General features: G+C 44.8%; 1 protein-coding gene across 1 annotated transcript in view; it reads right to left on the reverse strand.

The window, feature by feature from the left end:
• Syk (spleen associated tyrosine kinase) overlaps positions 1-20,116 on the reverse strand; it is a 74,293-nt gene that overhangs the window by 20,514 nt on the left and 33,663 nt on the right. Inside the window, exons 4-9 of the mRNA XM_008847352.3 lie at positions 14,495-14,633; positions 11,814-11,895; positions 11,401-11,432; positions 9,668-9,736; positions 2,880-2,967; positions 1,409-1,586 (exon numbers count right to left, since the gene is read on the reverse strand). Coding sequence (XP_008845574.1) covers positions 1,409-1,586; positions 2,880-2,967; positions 9,668-9,736; positions 11,401-11,432; positions 11,814-11,895; positions 14,495-14,633 — 588 coding nt within the window. The remainder of the gene's footprint in view (positions 1-1,408; positions 1,587-2,879; positions 2,968-9,667; positions 9,737-11,400; positions 11,433-11,813; positions 11,896-14,494; positions 14,634-20,116) is intronic.

The following is a 20,116-nucleotide window of genomic DNA, read 5'->3' on the forward strand; positions in this document are numbered from 1 at the left end:
TTCTATATGAAACAGTATATTTTGAAATGAAATAGAGATCTTTTTTAAAGGTTAAAACTTCAATTTTATGTCTTATGTGGCTCATACTGAGTTCAATATTGTATACCTGTATTAATTCAACAGTGAACCTAAAAATTTTATGGCCACTTTTGAAGTAGCTGTATCTTTTCTCTGGAAACTGTTATTGAGCATATTAAAGCTATAATGATATGGTTCTTCTAAAAAAATAAAAAATATTAAATAAAAGAAAGAAAAAAGTTAAATGATGCCATATATTAGCATCAAAGCATTAAACACATAAGAATGGATCTAAGAAAAACCGATCAAGACCTCTATACAGAAAACTAAGCAAGCTGCTGAGGGAAACTGGGGAGATGGAAAACCCAAATCCAGGGAGATCTGGGCTGTGTGATTGGAAGACTCGATGTTGTAAAGACATTGTTTTCCCCCACAATGGTCTAGGTAGAGGATAGCTTCTCCATTCCCTAAATCCTGAGGTTGGAATTGTATATCCATAGTTATGACTAGATTCAATCATGTTAATTAATCAAGGATTGAAATATGATAAACTAAGACGCCTGAAGTGAGAGTTTTACATACACATAAAGATCCATCAAATGCTTACACTGAGGTTAGTTATAAGAAATAGTCTTTGGATAGTACAATATGTCATTCATATTTCTTATGGATACACTTATTTCTATTTAATTATTTTGTATAATGCACATATACTAAAACTAAAATATTTTATTGTGGAGCTGGAGAGATGGCTCAGTAGATCAGAGCACTGGCTGATCTTGCAGAGGACCTGGGTTTGGTTCCCAGCACCCACATGGTGGTTAACAACCACCCCTGACTCCAGTTCCAGGGCTGCCTCTTCTGGCCTTCAAAGGCATTGCATGACCCGGGCTGCCTCTTCTGGCCTTCGAAGGCATTGCATGACCCCGGTGCACTTACATACTTGCAGGTACCATACTCATACACATAAAAATTAAATTAAATAAATATTGAATTTAAAATATTCCATTACTATATCCACAGTCAGCATACACAATGGATTCTTTGATTATAATGTATTAGCATTGAAGGATGATGAGGTGGCTTAGCAGGTAAAGTTGTCCTCTGACCTCTACATGGGTAGCGTGACATGTTTGTGCTCACACAAACACACACACACATAAAACAAATTAAATATATTTAACATAAATAAATCAAATATATTAAAATAAATTTAAAAACATTTGTATCATCAATGAATGAATATTAAAAAGCTAGTAAAAGAGTATCTAGCCATGGCAGGTTAAACTTCACTTAGGATTAAATGAGCATTTCAGGCATTTTCTCAGCAGCTTCAGGCATGCATGCCCACTCGAGGGTGACAGGGGTGTAACTGGGAAGTGCTGCTTACTTTTTCATTTGGTAGTAGCCCTTTTTCACAGTCCCGAAGTTACCCGAGCCCAGTTCTTTGTCCTCCAGGGTCAGCAGGCTTCGATCTAGGTAGACCTCCTTGGGCCGGATCTCCTCAGGATCAGCATAGGGGCTCTCGTACACCTCTGTGTCCATGGGTAGGGCTTCTCTCTGAAGGCCTGAGAGACAGCCAGGCAACACACAACCCTGGGTTAGACTCCTGTGAGGATTTTACCTCTTGTTACCTTGTCCTCTGTCCCATTGGTCACATGGGGTAGTTGGGTGCAGTTAAGAACTGCAGCAGGGGCAGAGACATGAAGACAGCTCTTCCACACCAGAGGTGATAGCAGATTGAGCCTCCCATTGGGCTTCAAGCTAAGTGTGAACCTTCTTCCTCACTGTCCTACTGAGAGGTGGCATCTATGCCATGCTGCCTGGTGGCTTTTTATAACCAAACCAACAGAGTTCATGGGACATGACACACGTGCTTTCCAAGGTGAGGTTATGAAAAGCCAATTTGCTTGATATTTGAGATGCTGTAGATGGAGTCCCAGTGTCCTAAGGCTACCAAACTCACAGAGGCCCTCAGACTAAGTGGAGATAGAAAGTGACTGTCTTGGCAGTGCCCCTGCTCTTTCCAGCTGTAATGTGACAACTGACCATGGGCTGTGACTACCCAGGTGGGCCTTGCCAAATGCCTGGCCTATAGGACTAAACCATTCCATCCTTCCTTCCTCCCAGCTTTTTCTCTCCATTTCTCCCTTCCTTCCTTCACTCCTGAAAGAGTCTCACATATCTCAGGCTAGCAATGAACTCACAAAGTCATCAACAATGACCTTGAACTTCTGATCTTTCTGTATCCACCTTCTGAGTTCTAAGATTATATATTCCACATGATGCCTGACTTCTGAAGTGCTGGGGATGAAACCCAGGGCTACTGCATGCTAGACAAGCACTCTATCAACTAAGCCAAATCCCCAGTCCCCAGATATATATTAAATGAGAGATAACTGACTCTTGTTGCTTTAAGCTGTCATTTGGGGATGATTTGTAGCAATAAACAAACTCCAAGTTCATCAATAAAAAATAGCTCAGAGACACCCATGAACCCAAAGAAGTCATCTAAGGACCCCATTTCTGGGAACAAATCACTGTTGTGTCTTCCTGAACTGTGTCCCCTATGGCATCCCAGTCAACAACAGCAGAAGATGCCATGAACTGCACCTTCTGCCAATACTACCCAGAGGTTACACCCAGCTTTCTAGGAATCTGATCTCCCAGTAATGGCATCTGTTTATGACCCACCCGTCTATGGAAATGTGATGTCTTCTGCTTACGACTGGACAATAGTGCTGATTACTGCTGACCAAATTTGGGATGGTGTCAGGCATTTGTAAGCTGACTCCGCACACTGACAAGTAGCCACGCACCCTGCTCTGTGAAGGTTCAATGAGTAAAAGCGCATCTCTCACCTCTGTCTGGGGACCAGGGCCCTCCTGATGGCTCGTAGGGGTTGAATGACACAGTGCTCTCTGGACGGCTGGCTGGAGTTGGAGCAGTCTGAAGCACACAAGTGATAATTTGTCATTTTTCTGCACTGATGCAGTGATTTTCAAATGATCACAGACCGACTTGTGCAGGGGTACAGAAGGAAGAATTAGGAAGAGACAGGAAAGTTTATCTCATTCTTCAGGCAATTGTTGGGACCTGAGAAGGTTCAACAAGGCTTGTGTTGAACAGCTCCAGCATCCTGCCAGAGCCTCAAAGGGGGCAGGAGAGAATCCATTCTGTCATCCAGGTAGAACTCCCTCTGCAGTGATACACCCTTCATACATGTTTCCCACCTTCCAAAAGATGAGAGCATTTGTCATGTTCCCTCCCCATGGGCTTACTCCCACCTTGAGTTCCGTCTCCCTGATCTGATTTCATGTGGAAGTTATTTTCAAAGCAAAGCCAAGTTATTTTCAACTACTTCCTGACTCCAGTGCGGGTATGCGCTAGAGCTGAGTTTCCACCTGTGTTTGCCTTCCATGCAGATTTAGCTACAATGGATTGATATCAGATGGTAGTCCTGGCCAGTGAGCTACATGTCCCAAAGATGAAGGCTACATGCCCCCTGCCCACAGTCCACTGCTGCCACCACTGATAATGATGATAATGAAAATAGGCATGTGCCCTTTGAGAGGGGAGTGCTCCTTACTTTCCTGAAAGAAGGGAAGTCTTTGATCATGATTGGTCATTCAGAACTGAAGGAGAGCTTCTCTGACACAAACAAAACAGGGGCCTCTCACTTATTTATTTGATTAACATCAATTTGCCTCATAAAGTCATTGGGAGGAAAAAAAATCCTTATTCTCTCCTTATTCTCTTCTCTCTCTCTCTCTCTCTCTCTCTCTCTCTCTCTCTCTCTCATCTTGTATACTTTTAATTTTCTAAATTTTCTAAATTTCCTTCTAAGATTGATTGATTGGTTGATATCACTTATTTATTTATTCATTCATTCATTCATTTATTATCTATTTACCCAGGCTCTCCCTGTTGCCACAGCTGGCTTAGATTCACTATGGAAATCAGGCTGGCCTTGAACTCACACAGATCTGCCTGCCTCTACCTCCCAAGTGCTAGGACTAAAGGCGTGTGTCACCACGACCAGCTAGAATTCCTCCTTTCCAAAATCTTTCTCTTGAGTTTTTCTGACCCATCTTCACCCACAAATTAAAACACGGCAATTGCTACATAGTTCACAGGCAAACCACAATTCAATTAACCCGCCTTGTTTTTGCCTTAGTTTGTGTATCGATTTACCTTATCAGCACCCAAATATTGCCATGAAGAAATGAGATAACACCAGATTTGGGGGATATTTAAAGAAAGAGCGACATTAGGCTCAACAAAGCACAGTCACTGTCTTACAGCATGCACTATAGTCTCACCTGCCTTATTGACATGACAAGTCCGGTTACCAAAGTTTGACAATAGAGTCACAATGTGCTACTACCATGCTTGGGTCATGTGTCTCAAGATGCCCTGACTTCCTCACGTCATGCCATCTCTAATGTGTTAGAGACTGGCAATGCTTATGACAGAAAAGGCTTTTTTGATGAGGCCAAAGGACATCTGGGATGTCACTGGATCCATTTTCTCACGGTCCTGTCTCAGCACTCTTACTGAATCATGCAGAGGAAATAACTATGACAATACAGCACAAGTTATGCAGATATAAGTTTTAAATCAGGATTCGGTAGCTGTGCCAAGATAGTGATGGATGTTCAGTAAAAACATGCTACATAAACATGAAAGAATAGAAGACGGTTGGATGGGTGGGTGAGTGGATGGATGAATGGATAGGTGAGTGGGTGGATTCATGGTTCTATGGGAAGGTAAATGGATGGACAGATATATAGAAGGATGAATAGATGGGTGAGTGGAAGAATGGATAGATGGATGGAATAGTCATTCTTATAAGTGAGAGATATGAAGCGTAAACTCATGGCACTTGAAATGATTTTTCTCTGAAGATTGCAGTCATTAGAGAACTAGGCACAGATAATCCCCTATAACCATTAACCCCCTTGAAAATTTACACATGATTTCAGAAGGGTTGGGTGTGCTTGGATTGCTCTTATAACTGACACTATCATCACCCTGCCTCAGGAGAACTCTCCCAGCTTAAACTGAGGTAATTTTTCCATCCTCCCTTCTGCTTAGTTCCCTCTGTAAACAAACTCATACTGAAATAGTTTTAAACTGACTGACATTTGAAGATAAAATTTGACCTAATATGGACTTAAAGGATGTCTAGGATGGGGAGAAGGTCTGTTACCCTACCTCTTGGTACAAGAGCTCCTGCCCTCCACCACTTGGGGCCTCATTCTGGGGTTGCAGCCTCTCTAGAATGTTCTTCAGAGCAAGAGGATTCCAAAAGTCTTGTTACAATTAAACCTACCAGGAATCTCCTGGGAATGTTTGAAAGCAGAGGTGAGGGACTTAGAAAAATACTGAAAAGAATCCCAATGTATCAAGAGCAAGTGAGAATCTGTGGCCATGGTCCCTGAGCATCCAAGCTCCTGGAAGGAGTTGTTCACACCCAGATTGACAGGTATGGCCTCTCTGTGTCTATTTTGACTGACAGGCAAGGGCAAAGATTGAGGATCACCTTTAGAAACCCAGACTTTGTATGTTAAGTAGGCATGGCTCAGGACTTTCTTTCCATGCTGTTCAACACAAAGTGAGCTTTCATGGCCTAGACACTGAGAAACCCTACGACCCTTCATAAGCCACCCCCATGCACATGCGTAGCCTAATGGGATTAGAACAAAAATGGCACCTCACTTAGAGAGTGCTCTGTAGAGGAATGAGTGGCTTCTCACTGGCCTAGTCAAAAGAACAGTGGTTACTTGATGCAGATAAAGACACAAGGCCCAAATCCTAACTTTTCCATAGTAGTTGATGAACAGGCCATTTCTAGGATCACTGTAAAAGCTAAAAGCTCTGGTTGCAAATATTCAATTGAAAAGAAGTTGGAATCTTTGTACAGAATGAACACAAAGGTACAATGATAAATTATGAAGTGCTGATCAGTGTTAAAATCTATGGAATATGAATAGCGATGAGAGATGTGTTGATCACTAGTTGATCACACAGTGTCATTCCCTGTTTTGCACTCGATAATGAATCCTGCCCCAGACATAGCCTTATCTTTTCAGCACAAGAGATGTGAAGGAATGTTGACAGTAGGGATCACAACTGCTAAGTGCCTCTAGGTGGCGTCAGCTACCCAAGCTTTCTATTTTCCAAACAATAATGGATGACTTTCAAGGTCTAACCACTCCATAACAGTGCTTTGAAAGTCATGTTTGATTATACATTATGATTCCTAATCTGTTATCTGGTTGGACTTACCTGCAAATAGATGATGCATGTGACAGTTGTGTGTTGTGGCTGAACGTTTATGTGTGTGCCATGTGCATGTGGAGGCCAGAGATCCTCAAGAACCATTCACCTTTTTTTAATTAAAAAAAATTTTTTTTGAAACTGGGTCCCCTTGTAGGTCCAGCTGACCTGGAACTCTCTATGTAGACCAGGATGGCCTGGATCTCACAGAGATCCACCTGTCTCCGCCTCCCAAATGCTGGGATTAGAGGTGTTTTTGAGACAGGGTCTCTCACTGACCTGGGTCTCACTGTTCTGGCTAGGATAGCTGGCCAGAAAGCCCCAGTGTCCTGTCTGTCTCTGCCTCTCTCCAGCACTAAGATTACCAGTGCATGCCACCACATTGGTATATGTGAGTGCGGCAGAGGATCAAACTTAGGTCCTAATGGCTGCATGGCGAGCACTTTGCTGACTGAGCTATCTCATGTTTTAACAACTTGGGAGTTTGAAATGAACCAGAGAGACTACCACACTGCTTTGTGGAACTGATAGTCCGAGCCACAGTGCCCTGCTTCCAGAGTTTTTGCCATTTATTTCTAGACCTTGACTTTCACTTTTGACTTCCTGAAACTATTTTCAAATTAGGCAAGAGTGGTAATGTAGGTGACAACACTCCTCACAACTGCAGGGACCAAAAGCCAGTGGGCGCCAGGACAGTGGCTGCAATCAGCCAGATGTGGTTCCCAGTCTTCACCAGAAGGACTGCAGGCCAGTGAGGAAGGAGACCACCATGTTTGAGTGCAAGAACTTTACATATGGAGCCATCTCCCCAGTTCCAATGTTGGCTTTTTGATACTCCCGCTGGCTCGCCTGAGTGACGGTCACTGACTCAAGCAGAAATCTCACAATGAGGCAATAACTGCTGCTGAGATGGGATCCTGCGGCTGTGATTACAATCCCCAAACAGCTGATGTATATTCAGACGATTATCCTATGGGGACTTGACTCAATCAGTTGAGGGCCCTTAGAAGTGAGTTTAGACTTTCTGAAGAAAAGGGGATAAATGGAAGTTGACTGACCCCTGCCGTGGTTCCATCCAGCTCTGGACCTTCCTTCCTAACAATATTCCCCATGGACATTGGACTTACTTAGCAGTCCCCAAACTATACAAGGTAAGTCTTTGTAATAAACCTGTGTGGATGTGTGCAAGTAATGTCTCATATGTAAGCATGTAGTTATGTGTGCATTGATATGTACATATGTATGCATATACATGTCATACACATGTACAGAGATACACATGTGATGCATGTAATTATATACAAATATGTATACATATATTTGTATATAGAGATATACATATAGCTATGTATACATATGAATATGTGTATGCATGTGTCATATGTGCGTTTTGTGTGTGCTTGTGCACATATATCTCCTCTGGCTCATACTTCTCTGGTGGAACCAAAGAGATAGATGTGAGATGCTGGGGCTGGAGAGATGACTCAGTGGTTAAGAGCACTGGCTGCTCTTGCAGAGGATCTGGGTTCAAGTCCCAGCACCACATGGTGATTAACAATCATCTGTAACTCTAGTTCTTGGGGATGTGATGCTATCTTCTGACCTCCAAGGACAACACGGGTACACCTATCTACATGCAGGCAATATGTACATACACATAAAAGAATAAATAAAATATTAAAAAATAAATGTGAGCTGTTAGAATTACTGTTTATGGTGAAAATGCTGCTTTCTGGAACTCTGCAAAACTGAGGGCCGTGGGTTAGCAACAGGCCTAGGGCCAGGGTAAATGGATTGACAGGCACAGTGGGGTGGAAAGCATGTAAAGAGTTAGGTTGGGGGAGGATGACACAGGGCATGCTTAGTGTCCCATTGTGTTCTGTGAGGCTTGGTAAACAAACACTGCCCCACAGACTTGCAAGTCCGTGGATCTGATAAAATCAGAGGGCAGTGTTCTCAGGCATTAGCCATGATCAACTTATCCATCCTGTGCCGGGCACAACATGGCCTTCTTTCTCCTCAACCATCATGTTAAACTCTCTTCTCTGTGTTCCTCTCAACAAGATCGAGACCCATATGTGTGACGGTCAACTTGGAAGGTTATTATTGAGTAAAGTTTCAGGGTGTCTATACCCTTTGTTTTTGTTATTTCTGGTAAATATTTTAGATATTCAATTTCATGAGCTTATGTTTAATCAAATGCCCACACGTTCAGGAAACATTAGTTTAAAATGGAAACAATTACTAATAACATAATCAAATTTACCCAAAGATGTTAAAAGTAGACAGGAAAAAAGCAAGCCATGCATATTATATATATATACACATATGCGCACAATATATAGTATGTATAGTATATATAGTATATAAATTTATTGTATATATAATATATAGTACACATATACACACTTGCTTGTGTGTATATGTGTAATTCACTATAACTAAGTCATTACAAGGACATGGTGACATCTCTTGAAAGTCTAGAACTTGAGCATGGGAGGCAATCTCACAACAAACCAAGGACTGGGATGTAGCTCAGTAGTAGAGCACTTGCCTACCATGAGACCCTGAGTTTGATCTCCAACCCCCCAATTGCTTTTTAATAAAAATTGTTTACATTTATTGACTTATTTATTGTGGGTGCCTGCACCACTATGCACATGCGAAAATCAGGGACTCACAGGAGTTGGCTCTCCCCTTCCACTTTGTGGATTCCAAGGATCAGACTGAGGTGGTCAGCCTTGGTGATAAGCACCTTTGCCTACTTAACCATCTCACCTCAAGATATATTTATTGTTCCTAAAAATGCAGTCGTACAGTCAAGTATAGAAATCAATCTGATGCCAACATTACTACCTCAACAAGGAAATTTTTTTTTCTAGCCCTCAAATTCCATCTTTCCCTATCAGAGTTAGAAGAACAAGTTCTAATTCTGTATTGGACTCCAGGAGTAATGAGGTACCTTTGACCCTGGATGTCTCCTCAGAGGTCCGTGCACCTCAGGAAACCTCAGTTCCTTCCATTGTGATGAATTTCACATAGAAGAAACCCTAATGCTGCAACATGTGATTTTGGAAAATCTAAGGTGAGCTGGCTGTTTGATGTGAGACACTGCTGTCATTGGTCATGTATACCAAATTACTAAAGTTATATGTTGATAGAGAGCAATGCAACATGGACAGGCTGTGCAGCAGTGGCAGAGGATCCACACGAAAAGCACAGAATGCACCATGCAGGGGTTGCGAGGTTCAGCAGGGACACATGAAGCTGGGCATGTAGAAGGCACGGAGGGGACAGTGAGCACGGGCTGCACGCAGGTCCATCCTGCCGCTTGGTCAGGGGCAGCAAGCAAGGGACACTTTAGCACCTTTCTGTGGCCGGGCTTTGGGAAGGTGTAGGATTTGATTCTTGAGATTATTCCACCCGCTGACCAAGTCTAGAAACCACAACGGCAGAGAGGAATAGAACTTTTAGTTTCAGGAAATAAATACAGATCATCAGGATATTCTTTATCAAGACACGTTACTGACCCTGCTTCTGCAATTGCACACCACCCTCTCACTTGTCTCAGGGAGATTTCTTATGTGCAATTTGAGATGCTTTTAGACGTGTCTACCATTTGGACAGCTACATGTTTTCTAAGTATTTTTTTGTAGCGCTCACTGAAGACTACAAAACTAAAGCTGACACATGACGTAGCCATGTTACTCATAGTGTCTTCAAGCTCGACAGTTACACTGAAGACTCCCTGGTCACTGGCTGCTCAGTGGTGTCGTCTCTCAGGTGGTCCTGGTTCCACAGTGCATGTGGAAAGTCACTGAGTTGTACACACTGGACACCTGCATTTTTTTTTTCTGTCCACATTTTATCGCTCAACAAAGGGTTATTCCAAAAGCTAACTTCCTGAAGCCATGGCTTGATAGAGGACTCAGTGCAGGGCTTGGTGTTAAGAGTAGAACCCTGAACACTCTTCCATGTGAGAGTGTCCAACCTTTTGACATTGGGAGCTGATGTCAGCTAGAACTTCTGGGACACATGCAGCCTGTGGACCATAGGTTGGACATGTGTTGAGAGGGACAGCAGACCTGTCTCAAGCAGCATAGTATGTTAAACACCAGGTCCATGAGAGGCATGAGGGTCAAATAAAGTGAGGATTCCATAGGGCACTGTGTATCAGAGGATCCCCAAATTTACTGTCGTTTTAGCCAATTCAAGGTCCCTCAATTTGGTAACAAAGTACTAAACCTGGAATCAACAGTGTTAGCTACTGAGTGGTCCATATTGGAGACAGAACATTTGGCTTTGGTGGATTTTGGTTTTCAGGAGTTAGCCAGATAACAGTGTGGACTTATTCCCTGATGGTGCTAAAGGGCATGGGATGTCCACACTGAAGTTCTCAAAGGATGAAAGGACCAGCTATCAATCTAAATACCAGCTCTCCATCCTGAACAGAGAAGGGAGGCAAGGTTCTCTCTTCAGGGGTGTGGTGATGTCTGGGACAAGCCTACCCAGCAATGTCTGGGGGTAATTCTTATCTACTGTGAAGTAGGGACATGGACTCTGGCTTCTATCTTTCTCTGGGGCATCTCCTAAGCTGTCACTAAGCATCCCTCCCAAACATTAGCCAAACCAATTCATCTAGGTCAAGTGCATGGTTACACTATATAAGTTGATTTGGTCAGAGGAACTGGACAGTCAACCTCATGAAAATACCTATCTACCCACCATGTTATATTGATATGTATGTAGGCCACCCTGTGGACATGTGTTCATCTCAAGGCTAAACTTGAACAATCTGTTCCCTTTCCTCCATCTGACTGGAGGCCTTTCTGATCTAACCTTGGGTTTCCTCCTCATTGTGTATACTTTTAGAGAATGACAAGAAAATCAGATAACCAAGAATCTAAGAAGATGTGCCTTGCCTCCCTGAGCAGTGATAAGAGGTTGGTGTCTCCTGATACTCACTAGAATTCTTAGCTTTCCGGGCCGTGCTTGGACGTACAATCAAACAATGGCAGTTACCTGTGCTAACTAAAACCTGCTTCTTGTGTACTCAGACACAACCACTTCCTCAGTGGAGACGCCTCTAATAATACTTACCACAGGGTGGGCACTTGAATTCTGTGAGTTACCTGCAAGAGCAATGTTTTCTGGTTACAAAGAATTGGACAATTACTGTTAGTGTAAACTACCTACTTATCAGCTGGGTCAGTGTGACTGGAACATGCTGGGGAGACCACAAGCTTTCTCCATCAATATCTTTTGTTTCTTTTACTACCTTTTTCACATGTACAGTTAAAATCCATTAGTCTTCTTTAAAAGTAATGGTGACTAGCTGTCTTATAACTATCAAATGCTAGAATTGGAGTGATCTGACATGTTAAGTACCATGGTAAAATCAAGGCTTCCTCCCACCTGAGTCTCGAACAAACAAGTGTGACACCAGGTTGGCTATGACCAATCCAATAGTCCCCAAATGTGACCCTCTGCTGCTGGCTGTCATGGTTACTCACCCGTCTGTGCACCAATCTTTTGGCATGGCACTGTGAGGACTCTTAACAGCCCATCTGGCTTATAAGAGTAATGCTCCACCAGCTGCAAGGGAAGCCAGGGAGAAAGAGTGGTTAATAGTGGGCAAGAAATAGAGATAGTGGTGGAGAGACACTGCCTTCCTGGGCTTTAAAGCCATCTGAAGCCACTTAGATCTGTTTCTAAACAGTCCCTTCCACAGAGGGCCTGGGGCATGGGTTGGGGATATCCATGGGCAAAGCCAGCAAACTTTTGGTCTAAACAGCCTGCCATAGTTTCTCTGTTTCTCTCTCTCTCTCTCTCTCTCTCTCTCTCTCTCTCTCTCTCATAGGGACACACCAAGCACTCTTTTGCTATAAACAGCCCGACATTTTCTCTCTGTCTCTCTCTCTCTCTCTCTCTCTCTCTCTCTCTCTCTGATAAAATACCCCAACAAAAACAATTTTAAGGGAGAAAGGGTTTATTCAGTTTACAATTCCAGGTTACAATCCATCATTTCAGGGAAATCAAGTCAGGAACTTGAAGCAGCTAGTCACATCCATAGTGAAGAGCAGAGAGAAAAGGAATTCATGCACGCCCACTGCTCAGCTCCTGTTCTCCATCCTTACACACACTTAAGACTCAAGGCCAGGGAATGGTGCTGCCCACTGTGGGCTGGGTCTTCCCACATCATTTAACGTAATCAAGACACATGCCCATAGACTAACCTGATCTAGACAATCTCTTCCCTAGTGATTAGATTGTGTCAAGTTGACAATTACATAGCCAGATGATGATACTATAGGGGCCACACAACATCTGTGTGACTTAATCCTTTTGAAATTGATTTATCTATTTGTTGTGATGGGTTTTGCTATGTAGCCTAGGCTGACCTTGAAACTTATTATGTTGCTGAGGATGACTTTGAAATTTTGATTCTCCTGCGTCCACCTTCAGGAATGTTGGGATTATAGGCATGCATCATCATGCCTGGTTTATGAGGTACCAGGGATCAAATCCAGAATATATTGCTTGCTAGGCAAGCACTCTACCATTTGAGCCACATCCTCAGCTCTTTTCCCCCCAATTATATCTTTAGGGATGACATCACACTAGGGGAAGTTATTTCAAGTACTTGGAAGGAAATCAGGACCCCAGGACTTAGTTTTTGAGACATGTCCCTTCCTCAATGCTGACCACATGTGTTGTGCCCAGCTGGGCCTGGGGTGACTGTTGAATCCATTCCTGAATCCAATCCACACAAGTTCAAGGTGGCAGTAACCCTCTGAGGTAACTGAAACAGGTGGCTGTCTCCCCGTTTGGAGACCCACCACAGTTTGGAGACACTCTGCTAAAGTGGTGAAAATTGTATCATAATTAGGATTTCCTTCCCAGCCAGCTAATGTAGCTGTGAGGTCAAATTAAGAAAGCCACGTGTGGTCAGTATGAATTGATAAGAATCAGGATGCATATTAGGGCACTCCTGAATGTCTGAGCTGTCTCTGGGTTTCCTGATGGCTGTGTTGAGAATGAACCCTTTATAGACCAGGCCTGAAGTGTTCCTGGACAGGCAGCTGCCTGGAGCCTGGGAAGAGCAGGCATACTGCTAAGCTGCCTTCACTTTCTGGGAGGATTCTCCTACAGTGAGGGCGCACCTGACATGGGCTATCCTCTCTGCAGACACTTAAGGTCGGGTGTTCACCCCGGCATCTCAGAATCACAGCCCCAGGAACATTTGAGTCACAGTCCTCAGGTTCTTTCCCCAGCCATCTATGCCTTTATGTATGCATATGTGTGTGTGTGTGTGTGTGCATGTGTGTGACTATGTGTGTGCATGTGCAAGTGTGTATGGTGCATGTACATATATGTGCATGTGTGCATATGCATGTGTGCATGTATGTACAGATGTACATGGTGTGTGTGTGCGTGTGTGCACATGCATGTGCATGCATGTGTGTAAGGGTATACACGATTCATGTGTGTATGTATATGCAGGGTGTACATAGTAAGTGTGCATATGTGCTCATGTGTGCACATTTGTGCATGTGTGTGCATGCATGCGTATGCAGGTGTACATGGTGTGTGTGCTTGCATGTGTGTGAGTGTTGGGTTCACGCAGAGGTGTACATGGTGTATGTGTGTGTGTGTGTGTTTACTGTAGGTTCTGGGGCTCAAACTCAGGTCCTTGTGCTTACAAGGTAAAGCACTGACTGACTGAGTCATCTCCCAACCTTCATGCCTTTGTTTGCTTTTGGCAAACAATGCTGTTTTGGGTTCTAGTTATACTATCCTAGAAAAAATATTTTCTAGTTCCTACAAGCTGGGCCTTCTATAAAATTCTGACCACAATCCTGAAAGACAGGAGCCTGAGGCACCAAGAACTTAATGACCCCAGGCAGGTGCTGGAACCTTCTGGGGTCTTACTCACCTGATGTGATAGGCTCTGTGCAGGCATGTCTCAAACAAGCCAGTGGTCTGGAAGTCAGAAAGCACTTAATGGAGCATGAGATAAAGGAACCTCCCTGCGCTGTTAGCATCTCTAATAAGATTCAGGAGCTGCTGCCTCAGACACAAGGTAGAAAGCAGGTAGCCTGGTCCCTTTTGTTTCCAAGAGTTGATGGGACAAGGAGCCCCATGGCCCTGCACTGTACTCACCAGGAGGGAGGCGGTAGCACATAGCACATACCTGCCAGAGAGTGTCAAACTTCTTCCCTTCAGGGATGGAGAGCTTCCCTGTCTTATCCTTGTCGATGCGATAGTGCAACACCTTCCCTTCATGTAGTACGCACAGTGCGTAGGAGCCACTGTTGTCTCTGGCCCTGATTCTGGAAGACAGAACAGGCCACATCACCCACCACTCCTACCTGTGGAGTGTCACCCTGGCCACAGTTGGCACAGGTACTCTCTAGAACTAACAACTGTGCAGGTGACCGGTGGCGTCACCCAGACCTTAGAGAACAGGACAGCTCTGTTTCGGTACCAAAGCCAGTGAGTCAGCAATAAGGAAATTGAAGAGCCTCAGGGTCTGTGGACAGCCACATGGCTCAGGGCAACAAGCACAGGCCCTGGGAACCTATGAAGCCCCTGGACTGACCTCCATTCTTGACTACAGGTACAGGTGAGGTACAAATAGGAAGTTCAGTGAGCATTCGAACAGAACTTTCTGGAGCACACATGGAAGGATATGAGGGCCTCCATTCCCAAGGTCTTCTTTGTCTTTTTACTCTCTCCCCAGTGTGGGGCCAGGTTTAAAACACTATTCAATAGTGATGCAGTCAGATGGTGTCCCTCCTTTTCCAAGAAGGGAAAGATAGCCACATGGGGTGCGTTAACAGAGGGCCAGTAGGCCTCTGCTTGTGAACTGAGGGCTCTGTTTTCACTGGTACCATGGGCTGTGTGTAGCGCACCTGCCCGCCTTGCCCTGGTGACGACACACAGGGATACCCTGGAACCAAGATGCACGGGCAGGGCAGGCCTGACTTTATGGGAGGCAACAGGGCTATTTTGAGCACAGGAACCCCAGGGAGGGTGTGGCGCAGGCAGAAGTGGCACCCTGTGGATGTGCCCTGCCCTCTTCTCCCTTTCAGCAGCTCATGCCTTCAGGTCATGAGTTCCAGGGAAGGGGGAAGAGTGAGTCATGGAGGTCCTGGGAAGGCTTTGTGGTCTCTGCATTGATGAAATGCGGAAGCTGAGGTCCTGAGCATTAAGCAATGCTGAAATGCACCAAACTTGGGAAGAGCTCAGCCGAGCCCCTGCCAGGAGAAGGATGTCTACAAACTGAGGGAATTTTTACTTCCTCCTCTGGGTGGGTCAAGACCAGAGTCTGAAGAAGTGAGAACTGAGATGGGCTTTGGAACCGGATGTGACCACACTTCCCTTTCTCCTATCAGGCAGCTCATCTCTTGAAAGCTGGATGGTGCTGGGGCAAGGTTTCAACATTAAAAATGCAATCCTTTTCAAGTGGTGCTTGGCTGGCTGGCCCAGTGGCCAGGGCTCCTTCCAAGCCCCACTTGCCGTTCAGGGCATCTGGTGGGGGTAGAAGATACACACCCAGACCCTCCTCAGCCCTGGCATATGTCTATTCTGAAACTTTCCCAGTGTGAACACAGTGAGTCACCAGCACCCTGAAGTGTCAAGTCCTTTTTCATGGTCATGTGGCTGATTAAAGTTTTGTTGGTTACTGGGTAACCCTCCCTTGCACAAACTGCACTATAAAACATACTGGATATGGACAAGGGAGCCAAACCTGTTTTCTAGGGAAGTCATAGGAAATGTGTGCCTGCTTTGTGGCTCATGGAAAGGATGGTTTGCATGGATAATATACTGGAGCTGGAGAGATGTCTCAGTGAGTAAGAGCACTTGCTGTGAAAGCAAGCTGGGCTTGCTCATGTGACTGTAACTCCAGCATTCCGGGTCAGAGACAGGAAGATCCCTGGAGTTTACTGACCAGCCAGCCCAGCTGAAGCAGTGAGCTTCAGGTTCTGTGGGAGGCCTTGTCTCAAAGGAACAAGGTGGACAGTGATAGAGTGAAATTGTCTTCTATCTTCCTCTGGCTTCTGCATGTATGTGCATGGACATGAGTGCTTACACACACACAGGCAACACACAGAGGGAAGAGAAGGAGGAGTGGGGGATGTATATAGCCAGGCATAGTGGGACACAACTGTAATTCCAGCACTCAGGAAGCGAAGGCTGGAGGATCAGGAGTTCAAGGTCATCCTGAACTACACAATGAATTGGAGGCTAGACTGGGCCACATGAGACCCTGTCTCTAAAACAAAACAGAACAAAAGAAGAAGCATACAAATGTCAACACATGACAAATTTAAGCATATATCTATAAAAGTTGGTTTAGGGAGAGAGTTGACCAGAAGTCGCACTTAAATGTCATTCTTGATTGAGAGTCTTTCCTGCCTGAGGTCCTAAAGTCATGGAAATAAATGATGAGCGTAACCCAGATTTCTAAATCCATGTCCAAGCTGTAAAGCCATCTTGCTGTGGACCTCGATTGGCTTTCTCTTGTTAACCCTGACCAGGAAGTCATGCTCTGTGTGCTCACCTCTCATCATGTGGCAGCAGGAAGATTGACAAGGGCCAGGAGTGCAGGGCCAGCCTGGGAAACATAGCAGTATCTTCCTGTTAAACAAACAAACCCAATACAACAGGTCACAGGTGCCAGTAGAGCAGATGTTCAGGGAGATGGCGCAACTGACGCCCTGAGGAATCTGGTGAATGCAGATTCAGATCACATTGGAAAGGCAATGGCATGGTTAACCCTGGCAGAAATCTAAAGGATCAGTAATCTCTACTGTTGCTGGGATAGGAGTTACATGAGCTGGCCTGTGAAGCTTCTGTGAGCTCACAACAGGTCAACCACTTTGCAAAACCACCTGTGAGGGGTTCCTGCTGTCACATCATCAGGCCAAGTTTTTCATTTCATTTTATTTTTTTAAAAAATGTTTTATTATTTTTTGTGTATGAGTGTATTGCCTGCATGAATGTGAGTGCACCCGTGTCATGCAATGCCACAGAGGTCAGAAGAGGGCTTCAGATTCTCCTGAAACTGGAGTTAAGGATGGTTCGTAGTCACCATGTGGGTGCTGGGAATCAAACCTGGGTCCTCTGCAAGAGCAGTCAGTGGCCTTAATTGCTGAGCCATTTCTCCAGCCCCAAGAGAAATATTTTAAGGTACAAGAAAGTATCCACACAGTGTACTTGAACTTCCTTTGCACCTGTTTGGAGGAAAAGTCATGAAACATACTATCACCCTAAGGAAGGTGATTATAGTCCCATCGAAGTGCCATTTTCCCTCCTGTCTTTCTGTCATTTTCCAATGTACTGAAGAAAACAAAAAATTCTAATAGATCAATTATGCTTCCTAAAACCTCTGTTTGCCTATTGAAATGTATAGGACCCTTCCGTGATAGGGAGCCAGATAGTGGGTTGAAAAGGGTATAGGAAAAGAAATAATAATAATAAAAGGATGCTTTGCTTTACAAAAAAACCCAAACTGAAACAAAACAAAGAGCACCTGAGAAGGTGAGCTGAGAGGGCTGGGGGCTTTATCCGTGCTTGTCGGAAACTGCGTGTGCGCAGGTCACAGAGTAGGTTATTAAATCCCACAATAAGTCCATTAATACAGTAAGATGAACTAAAACAAAATGAATACATGGCAACTACAAAAAGTACGGATACTTTTCACAAACAGGAAGTATACTGAGGCCAAGAAGATGGCTCCATTGATAAGCGCTTGCCACACAAGCATTAAGACCTGAGTATGGCTCTCCAGGATCCACTTAAAACCTCTGGTGTGGTGGTGAGTACTTGTAATGCTGGAGAAGGGGAGGTGGAGACAGGAGGATCCCTGGAGCTCGTGGCCATCCAGTCTCTCCAACTTGGTAAGCCCCAGGCTCAGCGAGAGGCCCTGCCTCACAAAACAAGGTGGAGAGTGACGAAGGAAGACCCCCAACATTGGCCTCTGGCTACTGGACACAGAAATCCACACATATGTATGCACGAACTGTATACATGCACACACCACACACAGAGTAAACATACTCTGTACAAGGTCCCAACATGGGCAAAAGCAAAACATTATGTGTAGAGATATACACTTTGGCAGTAAAACTGAACAAAGAAATAACCATGTACAGATGCCGTGAACACAAGTGTAGGGACTCACCCTGCTTGGAAGATAGATTGAGGGGTCTGAGGAAGAGGCTTCTGAAACTTGGATCGTACTATATTACTTCTTGACTTGGGCGGCGTTTGCTTGGCGTCTGTCCACTAAGCTGTACTCATCTAGTTCCGCATTTTGCTGAGTTGACTGTCTCACAATAAAAACAGCAGAGAACGATACAAGGAGGAAGTGGAGGCAGAGTCTCATTTTTGGACAAGTCATTTCTGCCAGGATCATACTTCCTGGAGGCTCCCTATGAAAACTGTCCTATAAATGACTAATCGACTGGCAGCCAAGCCCCTCCTCTAGCAACAGGTAACTGACAGGTGCGGCCACTGTGTGGACACACAACCTGAGCAGTGCCCATGGCAGCTGGGAGGAAATGAGAACAGAGAGGGGAAACCCACAGGCCCAGCATCTGTAGGTGACAAAGACCAGAAGGCCCGGCCACAGCCAACGGCCAGCAACCGGGAAGTTCTGCAGGCTGCAGGCAGATCCTGGCTGGGGTTATGTTTAATTTGCATAGGAGAAGATTTGGCGAGGAAGCCGCTGCCTGGGTTCCATCTTGGCTGCCTTGTTTCTAAAAAAGAAACATGGTGGGTGGCATGGGTGGCCCAGGTGTATGGAGATAAGGCTAGTCTTTGTGCTTTCTGTTGGGTTTTAGTGGCTCCACACTGTTCATGGAAGCCTTTGACTAATGTTTGATTGCATGTATGTGTGTGTGCATACGCATGCTCAGGTGTGTGTGTGCATGCATGTTTGTGCAGAAGCCGGGGTCGGACATTGGTGTCTGACCAATGCTCTCCACCTTATATTCTGAGACAGGGTGTCTCACTGAACCTCACTGACTTTCCTAGACTGCCTGGCCAGCAAGCTCCTGAGACCCTCTCTGTCTCTGTGTCTCTCACTCTCTCTCTGGCTCACTGCTCAGTTCCTGAAGGTACAGCAATGTCTTGCTGCCTCTCTTTCAGCTTCACAGGGACTTTGGCCAGTATCAAGGAGCTGACACTGACACCAGCCCACAGCTGTCTTTGAACTTTACCTTCAGACAGGTTGTGATGCCTTTTGATGGCCCTGGTAGCAAAACTACACAGATCAAATGAATGACCTGCTCTGATCCTCACAGCAGTGTGTGGGAAGGCTGTTTGAACTTGGCTTTCACTGTGGCATAGGCGGCTTATGACAGCCACTGCTTCAACCATCAGTGAACAAAGAGAAGGGTTTCTTTCAAGTCTGCAATGAAACTTTGAAATGTATGTATAGAACAAAAGGTGAGCTGAAACTTGACGAAGAAAAGTGTTTGTCAAATATGAGCAAAAAAGTGGGCTGGAGGCTGGGTAGATAGCTCAGTTGGTAAAGTACTTGCTGAGCAAGCATGAGGATCTGAGTTCAATTCTCAGAATCCTGTGTAAAAAGCTGGGAGTCGGGTGCATGCTTTTAAACTCAGCGATGGGATGTAGATCCTTGAGACTTGCTGGCCAGCCAGCCTAGTCTAATTGATGAGCCCCAGGTCCCAGTGAGAGATGCTGTTTTAAAAAACAAGATGGATGGTTCCTGAGGAATGACATCTGAGATTGTCCTCTGGCTTCCAGAGAGAGAGAGAGAGAGAGAGAGAGAGAGAGAGAGAGA

Source organism: Nannospalax galili, unplaced genomic scaffold, assembly GCF_000622305.1.
Source record: "Nannospalax galili isolate Female #2095 unplaced genomic scaffold, S.galili_v1.0 scaffold762, whole genome shotgun sequence".
Taxonomy (NCBI): Eukaryota; Metazoa; Chordata; class Mammalia; order Rodentia; family Spalacidae; genus Nannospalax; species Nannospalax galili.